This window comes from Motacilla alba, chromosome 12 (genome assembly GCF_015832195.1).
Source record: "Motacilla alba alba isolate MOTALB_02 chromosome 12, Motacilla_alba_V1.0_pri, whole genome shotgun sequence".
NCBI lineage: Eukaryota > Metazoa > Chordata > Aves > Passeriformes > Motacillidae > Motacilla > Motacilla alba.
In genome coordinates this window covers 9,140,698-9,162,570 of record NC_052027.1, presented here as the reverse complement: position 1 = coordinate 9,162,570, position 21,873 = coordinate 9,140,698, and the positions used below count along the sequence as shown (strand labels likewise).

Below are 21,873 nucleotides of genomic sequence, written 5' to 3'. Positions count from 1 at the left end.
GCGGCTTCCCCCAGGGTGGGGCACAGCGGGGCTTGGGGTCGGGCGGTGGGGCGGGAACGGGCAGCAGGGCCGGGGGGCACAGCACACCCGGGACCGCCACGGGCCGGCCCCGGAACGCCGCGGACAGCCCCGGGACCCCCACGGGCCAGCCCCGGGACCCCCACGGGCCAGCCCCGGCACGCCGCGGACAGCCCCGGCGCTCCCGCGCTCCCCCGCGCGCTCCCGTTGCCGCGGGAACGCGCCGGCACCACCCCCGTTGCAGCGTCACGTGACTCGCCCCCTCGCTCCCGTGTCACGTGGGCGTGCCCGGCGGTTCCCGGAAGTGCGTCACGGGCTCGGGCCTGTCTCCGTTGTCGGCCCGCTCGGAACTTCGGCGCGGCACAAACAGACCGGAGCGGCGGGCGGGGCCGTGAGTGCGGGGAGGGCCGGGCCGGCCGGGCCGGGGCGGCGGCGGGGCCCGGGGGCGGCGAGCGGCACCCGGGCCAGCGCGGGGTGAGGGCCGCGGCGGCGAGCAGGGCCCGGGGGCGGCGGGAGGCCGGGATGCGGCCCGTGGGCGCGGGAGCCGGGGCGGCGGAGAGCGAGGCGAGCGGCGGATGGCGGTGGCGGCGGCCTGTGACGGGCCTGAGCGGAGAGAACGTGCGGGGCGGCAGGAGCTGGGGCCGCGGGGGCTGAGAGCGGCGCTCGGCAGGACGGGCCGAGCGCGGCAGCCCCGGGCAGGAACCGGCGCGGCGACCTCGTGCTCTGCCCGCCGGGGCCGTTCACACAAACACCGTTCACACAAACACCGTTCACACAAACGCCGTTCACAGTCCCTTTGCCCTCTCGCGGTGCCTGGGGCCGGGCGGCAGCGCCCGAGGGGCCAGGGGCCGCCGCTGCTGCCTGCACGCTCTCATCACTGTCCCTGCCCATGGCCGGCGGGGTGGAACTGTATGGTTGTCAAGGCCTCCTTCCAGCACAAAGCGTTCTGTGGTTCAGTGATCGTCCCCAGAATGAGGGAGCTGGGCCTGCCGGGTTCCCCACTCAGCAGAAGACTCACTGCTGTCACAATGCATTGGGCGCACGGTGATTTCCACGTGGGTTGGAAACATTTTGTGTGACAGTGCTGGCTTGAGTAGCTGCCCCAGGGGACTCTGTGCTTGCCCTGGCTCCACCCGTGCGTCAGGCATGCCCAGAAACTCAAGTAAAAGTCAAGGTTGAGTCTTGGGATTTCTGGTCCCTCAGGGGAGCAAGAAACAGAAGGTGGCAGAAGTATTCGTGTACATGAGGGACATGTTTCTGTTGGCTGTGTTTAGGACATGGGGGATCCAGATGTCTGTGTAAAGATGATGCTGTTGGGGTAGGCAATCTTCTCTGCAGCTACCCCTTCAAAGGCCTTTGCACTGGTGGGGAGTGCTGTGGACAAGAATCAGGGAGCTCCTCCTGCCAAGTGCTTAAACTGCCCCAGGCGTGGGACAGAAATTGCATCTCGATGAGCACTTTCTGCTGTCCTTCCTGGTCTGGTGCTGCTCTGGGGAGGAGTGGCCCTTCTCCTTGGCCTCTTGCTCCCTTTCCTCTGGCTAGTCAAAATATTTGCAGTCTCAGCATGATCTGGGTTGGGAAACTGCTCAGGGGCAAGACACAGTTAGGAGAAAGCCCTGGCTGGATCTGGATCTGGTTCACACCACAGCAGGGACAGCAGAGGATGGGGAAGCACTTCTGCTCCCCACAGCAGCATGGCCAGGCTTCCCGGGCTCTGGGGATTGAGTAAGGCTTTGTAGGAGTGGCCAGCTCATCAGGTGCTTCCCAGAGGTTCACCTGGCATCTAGCCAGAGCGGCCTTTCGCCATCTCTCCCCTGCAGTGACTCCTACCGTGCCAAAGGAGTGGTGCCAAAACCTTTGTGCACCCAGGGGCTGAACATGCTGCCTGTGTCTGCGTTTCCTGGTGGCATAAAAGTCTCTTATTCACCTGCTCTAATACCTGAGTAACCTGTGCTTTGCCTTCGCTCCTCCAAAACCTTGGGGTGTGCGCAGCAGCCTCAGGCTGCCATCAGCCTGGCAGCTGAAACGGGCAGAGCTCCAGCCCCCTTGGTTCCCGCCTGCCGTGAGGAGTAGCTGTCAGCGAAGCACCCGAGGGAGCTGAGCCTCAGCGAGGCGTGAGAGCAGCAGGCTTCTCCTGGAGGAGTGACAAGCAGGCGTGCAACCCTGTCTCTCTTCCTCACTCCTTCGTGGGCAGAGGCCTGTCCTTTCTCAGCCCTCCAGGACCCTTCTCAGAGCTTGCTTTCAACCCTGCCCAGCAGTTATCCTCTGCCCCCCCTTTGGAGGTGCAGGAAGGAGGCGACAGGGCCTTGCCTGACCCTGCATGAAGCAGTCACTGCTTCTTGACTCCCATTTCTCCTGGGGTTTTCACCCTGGAGACAAAAGAAATACAACAAAAAATGCTTTCCCATGTTTGCCAAGCCCAGGTGAGCTTCTTCAGCATCAGGGGACTGGAGCTGAGTGGCAGCATGCAGCTGGCATCAGGGGCCTAGCCTGGTGAATCACTGCCACGTTCCCTTCTGGGGGGGCCCTTGCCATTCCCTCTGGAGCCAGAAGTGCTTCTGCATCCTGGAGAGACCCAGTGAGTACAGCAGCACAGGGATGATGCTCTGCCCTTCCACTCTCTTTCAAGCTCCTTGGAACTGATGCTCAGCATCTCGGTCTCCAGGTGACTGGGGCCTCTCCACCGTGGGTGGCAGGAGTTGCCGTGCCCGGCAGTTGGGCTGGACTCAGCTTTTCACTTGGCTTCAGTGGTTCTTGGGGGTGAGGGTGGGTTGGCCTGAAGAGAAGTGGTTTGTATGCAACACCTGTCATGGGGCTGGCTTTGCCAGAGCTGAGGGCAAGACCAGGCTGCTTTGCTCTCTGGGTTTCCTCTTGGTTTGTGGCTACAGCTCCACGTTTGTGGCTACTTGTTGCCCCAAACATTTCTAGGCAACAAATGCCCTGGCAAGATGGGGCTGGCAGGACGGAGCTGGCAGTGTCCTTGCTCTGTCAGAACGCCTCCCTTGGAGGTGCCTCCTGCCACTGGCCGTGCTCATGCACAGCAAGGGATCTGTGCTTGGTGCACGGGTGAAAGCAGAGCAGGGTGTTCCCAAGGGACAGCTTGCCTCCCACTGGTGGAGAGGCAGGCTCAGTGGAGCTGGGCTAGGCCAAGGTGTTGTTGGGCTTGGCTCCACGTCCTGACATGGGAGCCGGGCCGTGGGATGCGTGTGAAACAGTGCACTGGGAGCTGTGGCAGGCAGCTGGCACCTGGGGGTGGGCAGGATGCGAGTGGCTGGGCCCGTTTCCTTGCTGCAAACCCCTGCAGGCTGATAGGCACTGCCAGGGTCAGGGTGTGCAGCCAGGGCAGCGAGGGAGGAAACCTCCCCAGCTCTGTGCTCTCACCGCCTCCGTGGAGACACCTCCAATGGGACTGTTTTCAGTGGGTTGTTTTGGCTCTGCTTTCTGAAAGCCCTGAACACTGCAGGGTGACACCAATGAGTGCACCTGGGCTAGCAGCTCCCAAACCCTGTAGGGGAGCTGGCTTTGTAGGGAGGGCATGTCTACAAAGGGGGCAGGGGTGTACAGCTTACTTGCCCTGCTCAGCCTACTCTCTTCCTGGGGCACGAGGAGCAGAGGTGTCCTGTTTCCAGGCCAGGCCCCGCTGACGCTGTCTGTAAACTGGCTGGGAGATAAATATTCAAGGTGCAGTCATGCTGGTTAAGTTCCCAGCTAGTGGGAGAAGGGGGAGGAACTCTCCTTTTGCCAGGGAGCTCTGCTCCCATCTGTCATGGGAGACTGACCCAGGCCTGCTTCCTTCTTAGGGTGTTACTGGCTCCTATTCTGGCGCTGGTACACAGGACACTGACTGAAATAGCTGTCGCTCCAAGCTGTGTGACAGGCTCCCCCAGTTGACTCTGGAGGCTCAGTTTTGCAGATCCAGGCCTCCTCATGTCCTTGCCCTCGCCTGTGTCTCCGGCTGTTAGCGCCAGCAGCTGCTCTGGGCCAGTGTTGCTATAGTGGGAGCCATGAGCATGACACTTGCTTTCCAGGTTTTTAATGCGTGCCACATACTGAAGACCCCTGATTGTATGTTGGGAGCTCTGACAAGCCCATGCTTTTGGCAGTAAGCATTGTAGCAGCTGTGATGAGGTAGGTTTCCTCACTGAGTGCTGCATGGGGCTTCCCATAAATACCATGGTGAAGGTCATGTAAGGGCGCTGGCCCTGAGGCAAGAGTGGATCCTGCTGCTGTTGGGCCTTTTCCACCTGCTCCTCCTGCCATGCTTGCTCTTTCCTCTCTTTAGGCCATTACTTCCTTGCCAGAGAGTTTGACCACAGAGAGTCGCCAAGATAGCTGGGCCAGGAAGAAAACGTCGCACCCCTGACCCAGACTCCATTACCGACCCCGGCGGGCTGTTTGTGTCCTCCAAACGGCTGAAGATGTCCAGCAGCACAAATGCCCCTGGCCAGCGGAGAGCGTCTCGGGGCTTGGATGATGCCACCAACAAGAAGAAGCAAAAGGATCGAGCCAATCAGGAAAGCAAGGAAGGTGAGAGCCCCTCAGCATCGCTGGTGAGCAGGCCTGTGGTGTCTCAGCCCCGCAGCCTGGGAGCCTCTCAGCCATCTGCTGCAGGATAAGCAGATTTGACTAATCACTTCCTGCAGCTTATGGTAAACCGTGTGATGTGGGATCTTCTTCGACACAGTGTCCTGCCTGGACCTGTAACCTCCTTCCTTTGGGCACTACTTAGCCCCAGCGATGTTAGGAAGGTTGGGCCTGTGGCCTTGTTAGCTAAAGTCTGTGCTGGCCTTGGTGATTGTTTCTAGACTCTGCTTTGAACTGGGTGTGATCTGCCCCAATCCAGTGAGAGTAGAACTGAAACCTGTGAGTGCTCTTGCTGCTGGAGGCAGCTCTACTTCTTTCCCATCAGTTTGCTGAGGCAGATGTTGTGAGGCAGTGACCGGGAGTGCAAGGCCTGCGGGTGGGGCTGGTGCTTTAGCTTCTGTGTCAGAACAGGGTGTGGCTCAGGTGAAGTGGTTGCTGTAGAGTAATTCCTTCTGTAACTGTCATGTATCCTTTGACAAAAATGATGCTTCTGGTGCAGGTAATGCCTGCGGGCAGGATGCCTTCGAGAGTTTCTGTGGCTCTGGAAAGCTGTTTGATTTCTGTGCCTGCTCTGTTATGATTATTGTGACCTCAAAATCACAGGGTGTTTTATAGGCCAAGGTAATTGAGTGCTTGGCAAGGTCTGTGCCAGAGCGGCCGGCGCAGTCCCCGATGTGCAGTCCCACAGTGCAGAGCACAGCCCTGTGCTTTCTCTTGCATGGGAGGAGTGTGCCTCTGGTAGGGCTTGACGCTGTATCTCTGACACGGGGGCTGTCTTGAGGGCCGCCATGCCGCCCCTGTCCCCTCTGTGGGAGGTGGTGAGGGGCTGTAGATCCTCCTGGCAGTTCTACTGCCTTGCTTCTCATGCTGCCAGTCCCACTGGCACCTTTGCACCAGTGGCTGTGGTAGTCAGCAGAAGTTTCCTACTGGTTTGTAGCCAGTCAAGGGAGGCAGTGACAGCCTTCTGAGTGTTTCCGAGTGGAGACCACGGTTCCTGTTACCACTATTTCTCTGCTCCAGGAGAAGGTGCTGTCACTTTGGGTCCCTTGCCTGGCAGAGTTCACTATCCTGTGGGGCTAGAGCAGGCCTGGAGACACTTCTGGCTGTTGGAGGTAATTCTGTGGGTGACAGGGATTAGGTGTCAGGTCAGTTTGGTTCCCCACCCTGATCTGGAAGGAGGTTTTCAGATGTGGACATTGGCAGCTTGTGCAGGAATGGAAATGTTAAAGTGCAGCTGAGCCACGTGGTTCTCTGGTTACAGCAGAATTAGTTTGAGCATGACCAAACACCAGGTTCTTTCTGTCTGATCAAGACAGGACTCCTCTACATGGCTGGGGGCTGGGACCTGCTGTATCGAGCTGGGCAACACAGCTGAGCCTGGATGCCAAAAGCTCACAATGGGATGTGCCTCAAAAAAGCAGTGCCTACATGGTGCAGAGTTGTTGTGTTGCTCCCTCTGTGGTTCTGTTCAGACTAGGATCTGGTGGTACGGCCCAGAGCAGCTGTCCTGGCGCTGACTTGCTGCAGTGCTGCAGGCAGGACTCTGGGGAAGGAGAAATGTGAGAAAGCAGAGGAGGGAGGTGGGCAACACATGCAGGATGAAAGGCCTGGACACAGATTCAGGGTAGAAAGAGGTGATGTGTGAAATTTTCAGCATCAGCTTGCTGGCCTATGTTGTGAGGTGACAGAATGACAGACCTGCCTGCGCTCTGCTTCTCTGCCCACCAGTGTCTCGCCCTGAGCTCGAGCAGGCTGAGACTGCCCAGGAGAAGGACTCAGAGGAGGGTAAGTTGAGGTGTGTGCCAGCTGTCAGTGCATGGCCATGGAGTGCCCTTGCCAAGGGATCTGAAGCTCTCACATTGTTGTCCAGTGCTCTGGCATTGAGCAGAACTAACATGAGCACTCCCTTGCCTCAGTGTTTATCTTAACAGTATGTGGCCTTCCCAGGAGTGGAGAAAGGCTGTCTGCAAGGAAGAGGGCCTGGGTATGTGGCAGGCTGCTTGCAACTCAGGTGTCACCGTGCCACTGAGCACAGGCCTGGGACACCTTGCCGCTGATGCCTGCCCTGCTTGTTTCTGAGTAGGACATGATTGCTGTGCTGGGAACATCCCGAGCTGTGTCACCTTGTGGGCAGCATTGAGTGGTTTCTGTCTCAGTCCAGGCCTTCTTTGAGGACAGAGTAGGATGTCCTTGTGCCCCAGGGGTAGAGCAAACCTGATTGAAATCAAGGTGATCAAAATCACTTCCTTGTGTTGAAGACTTCAGGGCATCAAAGGCCACGCCTGGAGCGTGGCAGGCGCACAATGGAAGTTCTGCCTGCACCAGAGTATCACTGCTGCACTCTTTTCTCACCCGTTACAGCGTACTTGCCCCCTGGCCAGCCTGCCCATCTTTCATCCGTGCTAGCCACGCTCACCTGGCAGCAGTACAGTGCTCTGATGGTTGCAGCTGGGCTGCTTGGTTTGCATATGCAAAGGGGAAGTGGCAATTTCTGATTGTGGTCAGAGTCCACCTAAATCCCCCAGAGTAATTCTGTGGCTTCCTCGTTCCTTGGGAAAGCAGTAATTGCTTTGTTGTTGGCAGGAGCCGCCCTTTCTTCCCACTGCCGCTGCTGCTTGTGGCAGTGCCAAGAACAGCGCTGCCTTTCTGATCTCTCCAGTTCCCACTGGGATTCGTCTGCCCTGCTGCAACATGTGTTCTTGTTTGTGGCCTGTCTGATGAGGGCAGGTCCCTTTTAATTGTCATGATCTGTGTTCCCTGCAGTGACCTCCTTAACTGCGTGTGTGTTCAGGGTTGCGTTCCCCAGCCAAGGAGTGGGCACTTCAGGCTCATTCCCCAGCAAGTGGGTGACACTTCCCTCCCTTTTCCTAGAGCTGCTGCTGGACTGGAAGCAGAATGCTGATGAGATCATTATCAAGTTGAATTTGGGCACTGGAGCTCTGAAGGCAGAGGATGTACGTGCTGATTTCACTGACACGGACTGTGTGGTCAGACTACCAGGTATGGGAATGGAGCAACTGCTGCAAGCATTTATCCACTGGGATTTGGCACAGCTCTGGGCCAAGCACGGGGTTGCTGCAGGCAGACATCAAACTTTTCCCTCAGAGGCAATGCCCTGCTCTCAGCTGGCACACACTCAGGCAGCAGACAGGGACGATAGGAGAGCATTGTAGAGCTGGGGAGGGCAGGAGCTGGCCTCTGTGCCAAGTGAACAAATGTCCACGGCCGCGCCAGTGCGTCTCTGTCCCCTGCTTGCTGGGATGGCTGAGTCAGTGCCGGGTATCCTTTGGAAAAGTGACTGTGTCCCTGAGGGCGGGGAGGCCCAGGGCCTTCCCGCTGGGAAGAAGGCCAGCCAGATGTACAAAGCAAGTTCAGGGAAGCTGGCTGGAGCCCTGGAAGGCTCCTGGGGTATGGTGGCAGCCTGCCTGCAGCCTTCTTGGCTCTGAATGAGTGCTTCCTTCATCCTGGGGGCAGGTGAAAGGGGGCTGTGGGTTAGGTGACAGCTGCCTGGAGCACTGCCTGAGGTACTGGTTCCCCTCTGCTTTACAGACGGGCGCCAGTGGAGCTGTCAGTTCTATGAGGAGATCGAGGGCTCCTGCAGCAAGATCCAGTGCAAGAAGGGCAACTTTCTACAGCTTGTGCTGCAGAAGAAGATCCCACTCCATAACTGGTCTTCACTTCTGGTAAGGAGGGAATGATCTGTCTATTAAGGGAACTTGTGGAGCCCTGGGGAGCTGGGATGAGCTCCAAGCTCCCTGCTGTTGAGCTGCCCAGGGAGCAATGTGGGGCACATCCTTCATCTATGTGCTGCATGAGCCATCTGCCATTGTCCCAGGGAATTGTATCCCTGTTTCTGCCTGCCATGCATTCTCAGGTTCTGGAGTAGAGTCCTGGTGCAGTCTGGGAAGGGGGAGTGAGGGTAAGGGGTAGATAGGGAGCCTGAAAGATGCTGCTACCTGAGTACCTTCCCACTGTGCTGCATTGCTTTTTACAGAAGAAAAGGAAAGACGGATCCAAAGAGGTGGCCAAAGGGGCTGCGTGCTGGGAGAACGGGAAGGAGAAGGCTGCTTCTGCAGAGCTGACCCCTGAAGAGCTGAGGGCTGAAGGCTCAGAGCCGCCAAGATCCCGGCGGGAGCCCTCCAACCCCAAGCGTGCTCCGGGAAGAAGCGAGGTCCTGGGAGGGAAAAGCCCAGCCAGCCCAGGGACACAGAGTGGCCCCAGTGCCAAGCGGGCAGTATACCTCAAAGTAGCTCCCACTGAAGAGGAGCCGAATGCCAGGGTCACCGGGAGCACCGAGCCCAGCAAGGGGCACAGTGGGAGGGCCAGCAGCCGCCGCAATGGCAGAGCCAGCCAGGTCGATGCACCTGCGGCCCTTGCAGACCTCGTGCTGCCACTCGAGAAGGTACCTGGGGACCTGCTGGGCAGGGTGCCCCTGCTTCCTCTGCCCTGTGCAGGGGTTGCAGGACCCATCACTGCTGGTGAGGATGAGGTGGGCTCCGGGATGCTGAGGGCTGACAGGAGGACCTGTGGTGGAGGAGAGGGTGAAGTGAGGACCCTGCAGTTGCTGTGCTGTGATGCTAGTGGGGCTGAGCTGGTATGGGCTGTGTGGGGGAAGCAGGTGGGATGGAGCTGTGCCTGACTGGCTGGCAGTAGCCACAGTGGGTGGGCCAGGGCAGCTCAGGGGTGACAGTGTCTTTGTTTCACTGTGTCTTTCTGTATTGAAAGGCTGTGGTTTTGGCCAAAGAGACTGTTCCCGTGGAGATGCCACCTCTTGCAGCTACCACAGAGGTGCTCCCCCACTGTGTTGCCACTTGTGTTGAGAAAAGAGTCCTGCAGCCAGGCAGCCCTACCGAGGCCTTGCGGAGCCGGGACTGCCTGCCTATCCTGGGAGAGAGCTCTAAGGCCATCCCAGTGGCCACCCCTCCCATGGGCAGAGATAGTGAGAAGAGGGACTGGTCCAAGGACGATGTGGCTCTGGAAGCAGCAGCTGATGGTGAGTGGCTAGAGCCCATGGGGTGAGCCTGGTCAGGAAGGTCCATCTACTCAGGACCTTTCCTGGGTCAGCTTCAGCCCCAACATGCAAGGAAAATAACCTCTCTCTCTGTGGCTTTTCTTACTCAGAGCCAGAGCCTTTTGTAAGCCTGACCTTTGTCAAGAATGACTCATACGAGAAGGGCAATGATCTGGTGGTGGTGCATGTCTATGTGAAGGAGATCCACAAGGAGACATCCAAGGTGTTGTTCCGGGAACAAGATTTCACACTAGTGTTCCAGACGAGGTACAAGTTTGCCTCGGGATGATGCCAGGCCGCTGCAGAGCTCCTGATTGTGGCTGGGCTACTTGTTTGTTCACCTCTGCTCACTCCCAGTTTCTCTGCAGTGATACGAACTTCCTTCGTCTCCATCCTGGCTGTGGGCCTCACACAGTGTTCCGGTGGCAGGTGAAGCTCAGGTATGAGTCCTGTCCTTCTAACCCACACCAGGGCAGGGGAGGTGAGAGTGCAGAGCTGGAGCCCACACCAGGGCAGGGGAGGTGAGAGTGCAGAGCTGGAGCCCACACCAGGGCAGGGGAGGTGAGAGTGCAGAGCTGGAGCAGGAACCAGTCCCATCTGGCGGTTCTGTACAGGGAATGCTCATTTCTGCATTTGGAGGTTTCACTTACACCATGCTACACTGGTGCCCTGAGCCTGGTCTGTCTTGGCTGTGTGCTCGCTTGCAGGGGAGGAAATCCCAGTGTCTCCTTGCCTGCAGTTTGCCCCAGGCTGTTCTAGAGCTCTTGGGGACAGAGCCAGACCAGCCTTGTGCCCTTTGGGTAGGATGTGCAGCAGGAGAGAGCCAAGCAGAATGGATCTGTCAGAAAAGGGGCGCTCTGTGTGTTCAGTGTGGCCAGGCTCGAGGGTTTCCCCCCTGCTTTGTCAGGATTAGTGCTGGCAGGGTCCCTGCTGCCTGGAGGCCATGGCTCTGCTGTGCAAAGGCTTTGGCATGTCTGAGGCTGCTGTGGGGTCTGGGGCACCTCTGACTCGCTGCGTGCCTTGCAGGAACCTTATTGAGCCGGACCAGTGCACGTACAACTTCACGGTGTCTCGCATTGATGTCTGCCTGAAGAAACGCCAGAGCCAGCGCTGGGGAGGGCTGGAGGCTCCTGCCACACGAGGTCTGCACCCTGCCTTCGTGTCCTGCCTGCCTGCTGCGCCGCAGTGGGCCATGGGCCCTCCTCACCACTGCCAGCTGCCAGCTGGTGCTGGATCCTCTGGCATGGAACGGTGGGGAAGGAGAGGGGATGAGTGGGTGCAGGTAGGAGGGATCTGAGGCAGGGTGTGAGCCACGTGGTAGGGGAAGGGCACTGCTGTTTCCCTTGTTCACGGGTAGGAGAGAGCCTGTGCAAGCGTGGACTGAGCAGTTCAGCCCCACTGTGGGCAGTGTGTGGTGCTGCTAACCACAGGCCCACCTTTCCCTCTTTTTAAGGTGCAGTGGGTGGTGCAAAGGTTGCCATGCCTACAGGCCCTACCCCTCTGGATAAGAACCCTCCGGGCAGTAACCAGCACCCCCTCTCCAGCAAGGAAGAGGCCCGAACCAGTGACAAAGAGAAGCCACGTGTGGAAGATGGGGCTCTGGATGGTGTGGCAGCCCGTACAGCCCCAGAGCACTTGGCGGTGAAGCAAGAGCCACACATTCCTTCGGTGAGTGTGGTCACACTGGGTCTGACCTGGATAGGGGAAAGCGAGACACCTCCTCAGTGCCACTCTGGAGACTGAAGTACTCCTGGAAGAGGAGGTGGTGCCCCTCAGTCATAGTTGGCAGGATTGGCGGCAACTGTTGGCCTGTCTGTCCCTGTCCAAGTGGGAGATGGTGTGATGGCTCCAGCCCTCTCTGGGGGTTTTCTTGGGCTTTTGAGTTCCTCTGGTGTTCCCAGAGAGACTCCTTGAGTGCCACACCCTTACACCTTCCTCTGCTTTGGCAGCCCAAACCGACATGTATGGTGCCACCGATGACACACAGCCCCGTGAGTGCCGAGAGCGTGGAGGATGATGAGGATGAGGATGAGAAGAAGAAGGTCTGCCTGCCTGGCTTCACAGGTCTAGTGAACCTGGGCAACACCTGCTTCATGAACAGCGTCATCCAGTCCCTGTCCAACACCCGGGAGCTGCGTGATTACTTCCATGGTGAGCCCACACTGGGGGCCCAGCAGAGCTTGACCACTTAGATGATGAAGCCAGCAGCCACCCTGAGCTCCTGCATTTCTTACAGATCGGTCCTTTGAGTCAGAAATTAACTATAACAACCCGCTGGGGACGGGTGGACGCCTGGCCATCGGCTTTGCCATGCTGCTCAGAGTGCTGTGGAAGGGCACGCACCATGCCTTCCAGCCCTCTAAACTGAAGGTAGGGCCCCTGGCATTGGTGCTCAGCAGGAGCTGCTGTGGGTCCCCAGCATTCCTTTGTGGGCACCTGGCTGCCCTGCAAGTGCCACAGAGAGCTGTGGGTGTGGGTGGGTGCAGCCAGGGTTTGTACATGGGGCAGGCAGTGCTGGCAGAGGTCTGCTGGCCAGCCCTGACTACTGTTCTCCCCACAGGCAATTGTGGCCAGCAAGGCCAGCCAGTTCACTGGCTATGCCCAGCACGATGCTCAGGAGTTCATGGCCTTCCTGCTTGATGGTCTGCACGAGGACCTCAACCGCATCCAGAACAAGCCCTACACAGAGACTGTTGACTCGGATGGGAGGCCTGATGAGGTGAGGTTGTTCCTCCCCCAAAGTCACTGGGAGAGCAGTCTGGGTGGTTTAATGAGGTGCTAAGCCCTTTATTCCTGCAGGTGGTAGCTGAGGAGGCTTGGCAACGACACAAGATGAGGAATGACTCGTTCATAGTAGACCTCTTCCAGGGCCAGTACAAATCCAAGCTCGTGTGCCCGATGTGCTCCAAGGTAGGGCAGCCCTGAAGGTTCTGTCCCTGTCCTGGTTGTGCAGAAGTAGGCTCCTGACCCTCAGAGAGCACAGGTCACAGGGTCTGGGTCTTGAGTCCACTGGATCTGCTGCTCAGCCACAAGCACTTCCCACAGCTGAGTGTGTTTTTGTATCTGCAGGTGTCTATTACCTTTGACCCCTTCCTGTACCTCCCCGTGCCCCTCCCACAGAAGCAAAAGGTGCTGACTGTCTACTACTTTGCAAAGGAGCCACACAAGAAACCCATCAAGGTAAAGGGTACCTTCTACCCTGGGGAGGGAGCCTAAGAAGGCTCCTGGAGGTGCCTCAGGCAGCTGGTCATGTGCCAGCCAGCTAAGCCGTGTGTTAAGTAAGGGCCCACACGCCTTAGTGTGGTGTGACTAATGCAGCACTTTCTCGGTGGCAGTTCCTCGTGAGTATCAGCAAGGAGAACTCCAGTGCCATGGAGGTGCTTGACTCAGTTGCCCACAGTGTGCGTGTGAAACCAGAGAACCTGCGCCTGGCAGAGGTGAGAGTGCTGGGCAGATACCTGCTCTGGAGGGTTAGGCCACCACAGGAGGTTCTGGGGATGTCCATCTTTCCCTTGTGAGGTGGTGAGCTGAGCACAGCATCCTTAGGCTGCTGCTCTTCTCACAGCTCCCTGTGAGGCTGAGGTCTGTGGCTCTCTGAGGAGAGGACACATAGGGCAGCCCTTACACGGCCATGCTCCACTGCTTTCCTGGCAGGTGATCAAGAATCACTTCCACCGCATGTTCCTGCCATCTAACTCACTAGACACAGTCTCGCCAACGGACCTGCTGCTTTGCTTTGAGGTGCTGTCCCCAGAGCTGGCCAAGGAGCGTGTGGTGGAGCTGCAGGTCCAGCAGGTAAGGAGGCATATTGGGACTAATGGGAGAGATGCAGGAAGGCTGAGCACTGAGCAGGAGAGGCAGAACTGCACACGGGGGCGGTTAGCTACAGTGAGCGTGGATGCCCCCCGAGGCTGCCTTGTCCTGCCCGGGTGCCCTTCCCTGTCCAATGGGTCCTTTCTCCTGCAGCGTCCACAGGTGCCCAGTGGCCCTGTCGCCAAGTGTGCAGCCTGCCAGAAGAAGCAGCTGCCAGAGGATGAGAAGCTCAAGCGCTGCACGAGGTGCTATCGAGTTGGTTACTGCAACGTGTGAGTTGGCTTGGTGCCTGGCAGGGATGGAGGGTCTCCTGCTGTGAAGGGCTGGATGGGAGAGCTCTGCCTGCTGGGAGAAGGTGGGATGGATCTTCCCTTTGGGATGGAGCCAGTTGAACTCGTGGTGTTCCCCTTGTCCCCAGCACACTTCTCTGGCCCTGCACTGCTCCTTCCCAGGCTGTTCAAGGATGCTGAGTTCGGCAGGGGCTGTATGTGTGTCTGACACGCCGTGTATGTGTTACAGGGCATGTCAGAAAACACACTGGCCAGACCACAAGGCTTCGTGCCGTCCTGAGAACATCGGTTTCCCCTTCCTCATCAGTGTGCCCGAGTCCCGCCTCACCTACGCCCGCCTGGCCCAGCTGCTGGAGGGCTACGCAAGGTGAGAGTCTGGGGAAGGAGGGTGCTTCTGTCCCGGAGCTGAGCTCAGTCCTGCGTCTGGCCAGCTCTAACTCCCACCTCCATGCCCAGGTACTCAGTCAGCGTGTTCCAGCCTCCATTCCAGTTGGGCCGGATGTCACCGGAGCAGGGGCTGCAGCCTCTGCACTCAGACAAGCTGGAGCCCCTGGCCAAGAGCAGCTGTGCAGCAGCCACCTCTGCCCCCGAGCTGGGAGATGGGGACAGGGTTTCCAGCCTCCCTCAGGAGCCCCCGCTCTCGCCAGCTGTGCCTGAGCTGCAGCCAGAGATGGGGGATACTACCACTGTCCGGAGCAAGGTCCTGACAGCCAGGAGTTCCCTCCTGAGCTTGGATTCAGGGTTCTCTGAGCACATGGAGTCGCAGGGTGACAGCTGTTGTGAGAAGGAGCCATCCTATGAGAGAGCCCTCAAGCCAGAAGGTAAGAGGTGCTGAAGCGCTGGCTGTGTCTGTGCCAGGAGCTCGGGCAATTCTCCCTCCTTGGGGTGACCTCCCAGCACAGCATCTCTTCTCCCCTTGTGAGCTTGGTCTGGAGACTCTTGGGAACACAGATGAGGCCACGGGAGCTTTGTTTTGGCACTCTTGCCTCACCTGAAATGCCTGTCTACCCACGCTCTGCCCTGCCCTGGCAAAGCCCAGGGTGTAGAGCAGGGACCTGATGAGCAGAGAGGCTGGAGTGCTGTGTTGCTGTGGGAGAGGTGGGAAGGCAGGGGCTGGCAGAAGTCCTGTGGGAGCAAGGCAGAGCTGGTGCAGGCTGAGCCCCTGGGGGCTGTGAGCAAAGCACTTCGCTCGCTCTGACTCAGCTGCATGGGACCAGCCTCTCGCGCTCGGCTGCCTGGCTGTCACGTTTCCAGACACTCGTCTCAGGATGGCAGCAATGTGCAGTGAAGGGGCAAGGCAGGCAGAGGAGCACAGCTTGCCAGGGGCAGGCGCCTGCTAAAAATAGTCAAGGACACGGGCACGTGGTTGTGTCCCTTCAAGGCCGTAGCATGTGAGGTGGGGGTGGGGGCGCTGCAAATTCTTGGCCCCTACGCAGGGCAGACAGGCAGTGCCACCACAAATCTGTCTCTGCCTATTCACAGCTGCCATCCCTGGGTACCAACACACTCCAGACTCACTGAGTGCCCGCGCCACACCGTTCTACATCACTAAGATCGACGCTGCCAACCGAGAGCACAAGCTGGAAGATAAAGGTGAGCCAGAGCCCTGTAAAGCACCACCTTCATCCCTTAGAGCCTCTGGCAGGGTAGTGGATCTGCCTGGCCAGGGTGCCAGAGTCTGCCTGGCATAAGATGAGCCCAGGTGTCCACACTGGACAGTGAAAGCTGCATCTGACAGGGGAGGGAAGGGCTCTGCTGCGCAGAACCTCCATCTGGAAGCTCTTCTTGGGCATGACATTCTTGCTCTCCTCAGCAAATAGGCCAATTCCTTCCAGTCTCTTGTATTCTCAGAGGGTCTGTGATCTCTGGGTCACCTCTTTCTTTGAATAGGATGCCCACACCAGGTGCTGGTTGTGAGGGTGCTACTGATGAGAGGACTGTGCCGGTGTTGCACCCTGCAGGCTGAGGGGCTCTGCATGATGAACCTGGCCAGGGGGGTACCTGTCCCTTTCTGGCAGCACTTTTTGATCTCTGTATCTAACTGGGATGGGCAAGATTGCTCCAGCAAGGTGGCCTGGTCTAGCCTGGTGGGGTAAGTGTGTGAGGTCTGTGCCCCTTCACAGGTGACACCCCCCTGGATCTGACAGACGACTGCTCTCTTGCCCTGGTGTGGAAGAACAATGAGCGCCTCAAGGAATTCGTGTTGGTAGAATCCAAGGAGTTGGAATGTGTGGAGGATCCAGGCTCGGCCAGCGAAGCAGCCCGGGCTGGCCACTTCACCCTGGAGCAGTGCCTCAATCTCTTCACGAAGCCTGAAGTCCTGGCCCCAGAGGAAGCATGGTGAGGAAGGCAGCGGAGTGGGTTCCAGCCAACAGGCCCAGACAGCAGCAGGGGTTTCCCAGGAGCTGCCCAGGCCTGCACGCTGTTTCTACTGGCAGCCAGGAACAATGGGCTGGCTTTCCCTGTGCACTCGGAAGGGCTGAGCCAGCAGGGAGCAAAGCTAGTGCTCTGCAGGGCTGTACTGGCCTGCCCTTGACAGAGGAAGCTGAGCGCTCCCACATACCCTTAGCCAGCCCTGCATGTGGGGACCCTGGGGCTGAGCTGTGAGCTGAGCTGCAAGGACTGAGGCTCTTCCCATGCCAGTAACGAGCACACTCTTCCCCCAGGTACTGCCCCAAGTGCAAGCAGCACCGTGAGGCTTCCAAGCAGCTGATGCTGTGGCGGCTGCCCAACGTCCTCATCATCCAGCTCAAGCGCTTCTCCTTCCGCAGCTTTATTTGGAGGGACAAGATCAATGACATGGTGGACTTTCCTGTCCGGTGAGAGCCCAGGGGATGATGTGCCTGGGTTGGCACTGCCTCTGCTGACCTGCGGCCCAGCCTGCGTAACACTGATCGCCCTTGACGGTCGCTGTATCTCTCTACAGGAGTCTGGACCTGAGCAAGTTCTGCATCGGTCGGAAGGGTGAGCAGCAGCTGCCTATGTATGACCTGTATGCTGTGATCAACCACTATGGAGGCATGATTGGAGGCCACTACACAGCGTATGCCCGCCTGCCCAACGACAAGAACAGCCAGCGCAGCGACGTGGGTGAGCATCTGTCACCCTCACCACCCCTCGGCTCCTGCGGCCGTGACTTGTCTGCTAGCTTAACCCTTCCTCCTCCTCAGGCTGGCGGCTCTTTGACGACAGCACAGTCACCACCGTGGATGAGAGCCAGGTGGTGACCAGATATGCCTATGTCCTCTTCTACCGCCGGAGGAACTCTCCTGTGGAGAGACCCCTGCCAGGGCATCCCTCAGACCACCGCGCCGAGCGCACCCCCTCTGCCGAAGCTGCTGCCAGCCAGGTGAGCACTTGCGTCCCTTTCGCCACCATTGGAGCCACAGAGCCTTGAAATGTGCTCAGGGGCCCACATGCAGGGCCCTGCCTGCCTTTGCCTGCACCCACAGAGCCTGGTGCAGCTGTGGTGCAGTGCCTGTACCCCTTTGATACCAGAGAGCTCGCGTCAGCTGGGCACTGGAGCCTGTCTTGCCTTGTTCTCTCTGTGGGCTTGGGACAGTCCCTGTCCTGAGGGATCACAGGAGAGCTGTTTTCGTCATCAGTGTGGAAGTGCTGATGGGAGGGCTCAGGAAGAGGAAGAAGGGGGGCACAGCCTCACTGGGGTCTGCATTGAAGGAGGGGTTGTGAGTGGTGCAGTAGGATCTCGTTGTGCCAGGGAGCAGTAAGAACTTGCCCTCTGGAGCCACTTTCAAGGCAGGGTGGGGAACACTTTCTGCTGGGGCCCAACTCAGGGCCAAGCCAAGTGCAAAAAAGGTAAATGCCAGTGCTGAGCCAGAGGCCTGGCAGCCTTCACAGGGTGCTGTGGAGAAACCTGCCAGAGCGAGCTCTGTTGCTGGGTGGCCTGGGAGGGAGGGACTGGGGGTGGGCCAGACGGCAGGGTGCTTTCAGAATGCAGTGGTAGGGAATGGCTGCACTGATCCTCTTGTGAAAGTCAGGAAGGTTGAGGCTGGTGCTCACCTGGTGAGACCCCACGCACCATTGTGCTGCAGGCATTCCCTCTGTTCTCAGCACCTCTGTGGGCCCGCGGAGTCTGAGGACAATGCTCAGTTCATCTCCAGCATGACTGCACATGTGTGCTCAGAGGGGCCCTTCTGGCCTGGCCTCCCTGCCCCTCTGGCTCATCCTCCTCCCCTTGGCCAGGTGCTAGTTAGGCATCCCAGCTCTGCCCTCTCGCCTGGGGACAAGCTGTCTCTGAGGCCAGCAGGGCTGTCTGGCATGTTGGTGTCTGCCTGCCTGGGCTGTTCCTGCCCCGCGTGTGTGTCCTGGAGCAGCCCCACTCACTGGGGGCACCCTGAGCAATGAGAAAGCTGTGCTGCTTTTCACTGGTGGTGAGAGGCTTCAGGGCCTGAACTGGCACTGTGGCTCACTGTATGCCTCATGGCGCTGGGGTTCATCAGGTTGCTCTGTGGCTCACTGTATGCCTCATGGCACTGGGGTTCATCAGGTTGCTCTGTGGCACTGGAGCTCATTGGGCCCCTGGCAGCACTGGTTCCCCCACAGTAATGGGGTGCATTGGATCCCAGTGGGGCTCAGCAGGTGCCCAAGCACCCTGGACCACCTGCACCCTCCGTGGCACTGGGTGCCCTCCAGAGACCTGCTCCCTGACTGGCTGCTCTGCATGATCACCGCCATGAAGGGCCAAGCTGTGGTTGGCTGCCTGTGGAAAATCCTTCTGGAACCTGGGCTACGATTGGTTGTCAGAGCATTCTTACCCACCAAAGCAGAGCTGTGACTGGCTGTACTGGCACCGCGCCTCCTGCTCCTGCTGCTCCAGCTGGCTCTGGATTGGCTGTCATTTGAAAGATCCTGTTGGGATCACAGAAGCTGGGCTGTGACTGGCTGCTGCCTGCTCCCTTACCTCCTGGACCCACCAATGCAAGTGCATCTGCTCCATCGGGATCCAGCTGCTGGCTTCACTCCCTGCAGTCCCGTGAAGACCCTGCCCGGCAGCTGCCCACGCTCCCTCCCACAGAGCCACCCACCGGAGCCCCACACACCAGAGACCCTGAAGAGCTGCGGGGGCGGGCGCGACCGCGACGGTGCTGCATGGGGAGGCGGGCTGGCTGGGCACGGGGCTGGGCTTGCAGGCAGCCGCCTGCCCCGGGGGATGGCAAGGGGTGTTGCCCGTTGTGTTCTCCAAGTGCTGACGCAGGTTTCCACATCGCAGGCTTCTCTGATCTGGCAGGAACTGGAGGCTGAAGAACAAGAGCTGCAGCTTGAGGCACCCCAAAGGCCTGCAAGAAACTCTTGGAGGCCCTGTGGCCAGAAGCGAAGTCCGGGCACCCCCCAGCACCCAGATGAAGGCTGCGTCAGATACTTTGTCCTGGCCACCACAGCTGCAATTGTGGCTCTCTTCCTGAACGTCTTCTACCCACTCATTTACCAGCCCCGCTGGAGATAGGCCCAGGCGCGTGGCCAGCTGCGGGAGCAGGGCCGCCAGGGCACGCGCCGTCCTAGGACGCTATGAGACGAAGACATGAGGCAGCAGCACAGAAATCGCTGGGAAAGACTCGCCAAGGGAAACATGGGGCTGTCGGCTCCTGTCTGTCTGCTCTGGCATCTCCTGTGCCAGCTGGCAGGCCCGTGTGGCCAGCCTGCTACTTTGCCAAGGCACAGCCCAGAACCAGAAGCTCCTTTGCCCTTCCTTGCTGCCCACTGGGAGTAGGGCAGGCCTCAAGGCTACCTGCTTCTCAAGAAGGGACGTTGCTGCTACGGTGTTGCTGGGGCCTGAGAGCCCTGTGGGCACATCAACCATCTCTGCTTGGCTCCCAAGTAGGAAGTGGAGACCTGCCGGGAGGCTGCAGCAAGGGCAGGATGCCCTGACACGGGCCCTGGCTGGCCACCTCTCTCAGCTGTGCTGCTGCAGGAGCCTTGAGCTCCCCTGGGGCTGGGGCTACCCACGGTCCTTGGCCAGCCCAGTCTGCCCTGCTAGCCTTCTGCTGAGCCTTCTGGTGCCAGCTGCCCGTGCACTGGGAGTATGTGTGCTGCTCTCCTGTGCTGGGGCTGGACGGGCTTGTCACCAAGGGCTTGTGTGCTTCCCTGCTCAGCCCCAGACAGCTGCTGGGGAGCCTGGCAATCCAGACTGAGGTGCCCATGGTGAGCACCTGTCTCTGTGGGTCGCTGCCTCCCACCAGTCTGTGGGGCTGTGTGCTGGCAGCATCTGGGGGAGTTGGTCTGTTCAGGGCAGCGTGGCGCAGCACCTCATTTACGAGAGTACCAGCTGCCCATGCTGCGGGAGAGGCGTGGGGTCAGGGAGAGCAGCTACGACCATGGTGCGTTAATAAAGCCAGGTTTTCCAACGAAACGCAGCATTCGTGTCCTGTGTGCTGGCACTCCCACACAGAGGCGAGGACTCCACACTGGGGTCACCTGAGGCCACTCTGTGACCCAGCTGGCACCAGGACCATCCCTTGGGCTTTGCTGGGTGCCTGGTGCACCTTGTGTGGCAGCAGGCTCAGGGGAGAGCTCTGCCTGCCCATGCCGTGGGGCACGGGCTGGGCTGCAATCCCAGCTGTGGAGCGGTAGCCTCACGGGACACGTGCAGGGCGTGAGGAGCCCGGCAGGGCCAGGAGCAGGCAGTCCCCTGAGGCTGGGGCACAGGCTGCTACTCCAACCGTGTCTGACATTGAGACGTGTTGCCCTTGGCTGAGTGTGGCTCAGACAGCTCTGGCGTATTTGGGTGTGAGAGGTGACTTCAGAGCCCTGTGACTTCCTTTTCCGTCTCCAGTGTTCTGCTGGCAGTGCCCTCAGCTGGCTTGGGAGGGATGCTTTGCAGTGAAGGGGTTCGTCTGCGTTTTAGGCCGGGGCCTGAGCTGGACTCCCCCTACCTCTGTCCCATGCCCCTCCTCCACGTGCTGAGGTTTACTCCCCTCCCAAGCAGGTCCCAGCCGGGGAGCCCGGCAGGGCTGTGCCACGGTCATGAGGTGCCTGTCCTGGAACAGTCGCCTCATTGTCTACAGCCCTGGGTCTCAGCAGCTTCCCCCGCTCACCCACGATGCCGGCCTCGTGGGTCTGAGTCAGTGCCCGGCGCCGGTGGGCTGACCTCTGCTCCGACTGGTGCTGGCACCCCAGGGTTGGGGCCCACAAGCTGCTGCCTGCACCTGCCTGCCCTCGCCGGCGGTGGGTGGCCGGCAGCGAGGCCTGACAAGGTGCTCTCAGCCCTGGAAATCCCCTCTGGCCCTGCTCTGTTCCTCAGACCTCCGGCAGGCACTGGCAGCGTGCCTGCGGCCCCCGTGCTGGGGTGCAGGGCTCTGCTCCGCCCCGGGGCAGGAGTGTGCTGCAGCCTGGCCCTCCTGCTGGGCCGGAGGGGCTGCTTCCCTCTGCCCTGCCCTGCCGTGGGGTTTGCCGCCAGCTGCTGCTCTGTAAGCCCAGGGGCTGCACATCCTGCGTGTGGGGCTGTGTCCCCCCCGGGCACCTCTCCAGCCCCCCGGGAGCAAGGAGGGAGATGGGTGGGCAGCGTGCAAGTCTCCCTCTCATGCCCACCTTCTGCTTGCAGGGACTGCCCCCGGTGCCGTTCGGATCCGGCCTGGCCCCCGAAGGAGCCCCGCCGCTGGCTGCGGAAGGCCTCCCCGAGCGTTTTGCCAGCCCCGCCGAGCGCCCAGCCCCCTCCTACAGCAGCATGGAAGAAGTCGACTAGGGTGTCACGGGGGGCCTGGCCTGGGGGTGTGGGCCAGGCCAGGCACTGGGGGGTGGGGGGATGGGGGGAATCGGGGTTTGTCCTGCGCTCATTAAACTCTCTGAACTCCACTCGCCTCTGCTGCCTGCTATCCCTTGGGACCCTCTGCCCCTGGTGAGTCAGGGCACCATGTCCCCAGTGTGCTGCTGGGACCCCCAGCACCCTGCTGCCACAGGTGCCCTCATGCTCCAGTGCTCCCTGGTGTGACTTGGTGCTCGCTATCCCCTAATATCCCTCAGGGACCTGTGCCTTTGCCGGGTGCGCTCCACAGTGGCGGCGGGGGACACTGTTCCCTGGTGCCTGCCGCCTCGTGTGCTCTGCTGCTGGCTGCACCCTGTTGTCTCGTGTCCCCTGGTGCAAATCCTGCCGCTTTAGTGCCCCGTGTCTTCTCCTGTGCCCTGGTGCTGGTGGGGCGAGAC

At 59.7% G+C, this 21,873-nt stretch overlaps 1 protein-coding gene across 8 annotated transcripts; it reads left to right on the top strand.

Annotated features, from left to right (window-relative positions):
- Positions 1-278: 278 nt before the first annotated feature.
- USP19 (ubiquitin specific peptidase 19) lies at positions 279-21,455 on the top strand. 8 transcript variants are annotated; one of them, XM_038148649.1, is made up of 28 exons: positions 291-409; positions 4,047-4,146; positions 4,301-4,545; positions 6,331-6,387; positions 7,474-7,602; positions 8,152-8,285; positions 8,597-9,004; positions 9,328-9,595; positions 9,724-9,880; positions 9,982-10,053; positions 10,640-10,755; positions 11,067-11,281; positions 11,563-11,764; positions 11,850-11,983; positions 12,174-12,332; positions 12,413-12,523; positions 12,683-12,793; positions 12,949-13,050; positions 13,268-13,408; positions 13,580-13,698; positions 13,946-14,083; positions 14,173-14,537; positions 15,199-15,309; positions 15,840-16,056; positions 16,383-16,535; positions 16,643-16,806; positions 16,887-17,065; positions 18,947-21,249. In XM_038148649.1, exons 3-28 carry the CDS (start codon positions 4,437-4,439, stop codon positions 19,178-19,180), a joined length of 4,305 nt encoding a protein of 1,434 aa, XP_038004577.1. In that variant the 5' UTR covers positions 291-409; positions 4,047-4,146; positions 4,301-4,436; the 3' UTR covers positions 19,181-21,249. The 8 variants fall into 8 exon arrangements, with proteins under 8 accessions (XP_038004583.1, XP_038004582.1, XP_038004580.1 ...); XM_038148650.1 differs by lacking the exon at positions 291-409 and adding an exon at positions 439-492; XM_038148655.1 differs by lacking the exons at positions 4,047-4,146; positions 18,947-21,249 and adding an exon at positions 21,275-21,455 and having other exon boundaries at positions 279-409; positions 11,073-11,281.
- Positions 21,456-21,873: the final 418 nt, after the last annotated feature.

Excerpts from the sequence above, each read along its gene's own strand:
- USP19 (XM_038148648.1), top strand. The coding sequence starts at position 4,437 with ATGTCCAGCAGCACAAATGCCCCTGGCCAGCGGAGAGCGTCTCGGGGC. Across the intron at positions 10,756-11,066 it reads GGAGGCTCCTGCCACACGAG|GTGCAGTGGGTGGTGCAAAG; the intron begins GTCTGCACCCTG and ends CCTCTTTTTAAG. Across the intron at positions 16,057-16,382 it reads CTGGCCCCAGAGGAAGCATG|GTACTGCCCCAAGTGCAAGC; the intron begins GTGAGGAAGGCA and ends CTCTTCCCCCAG.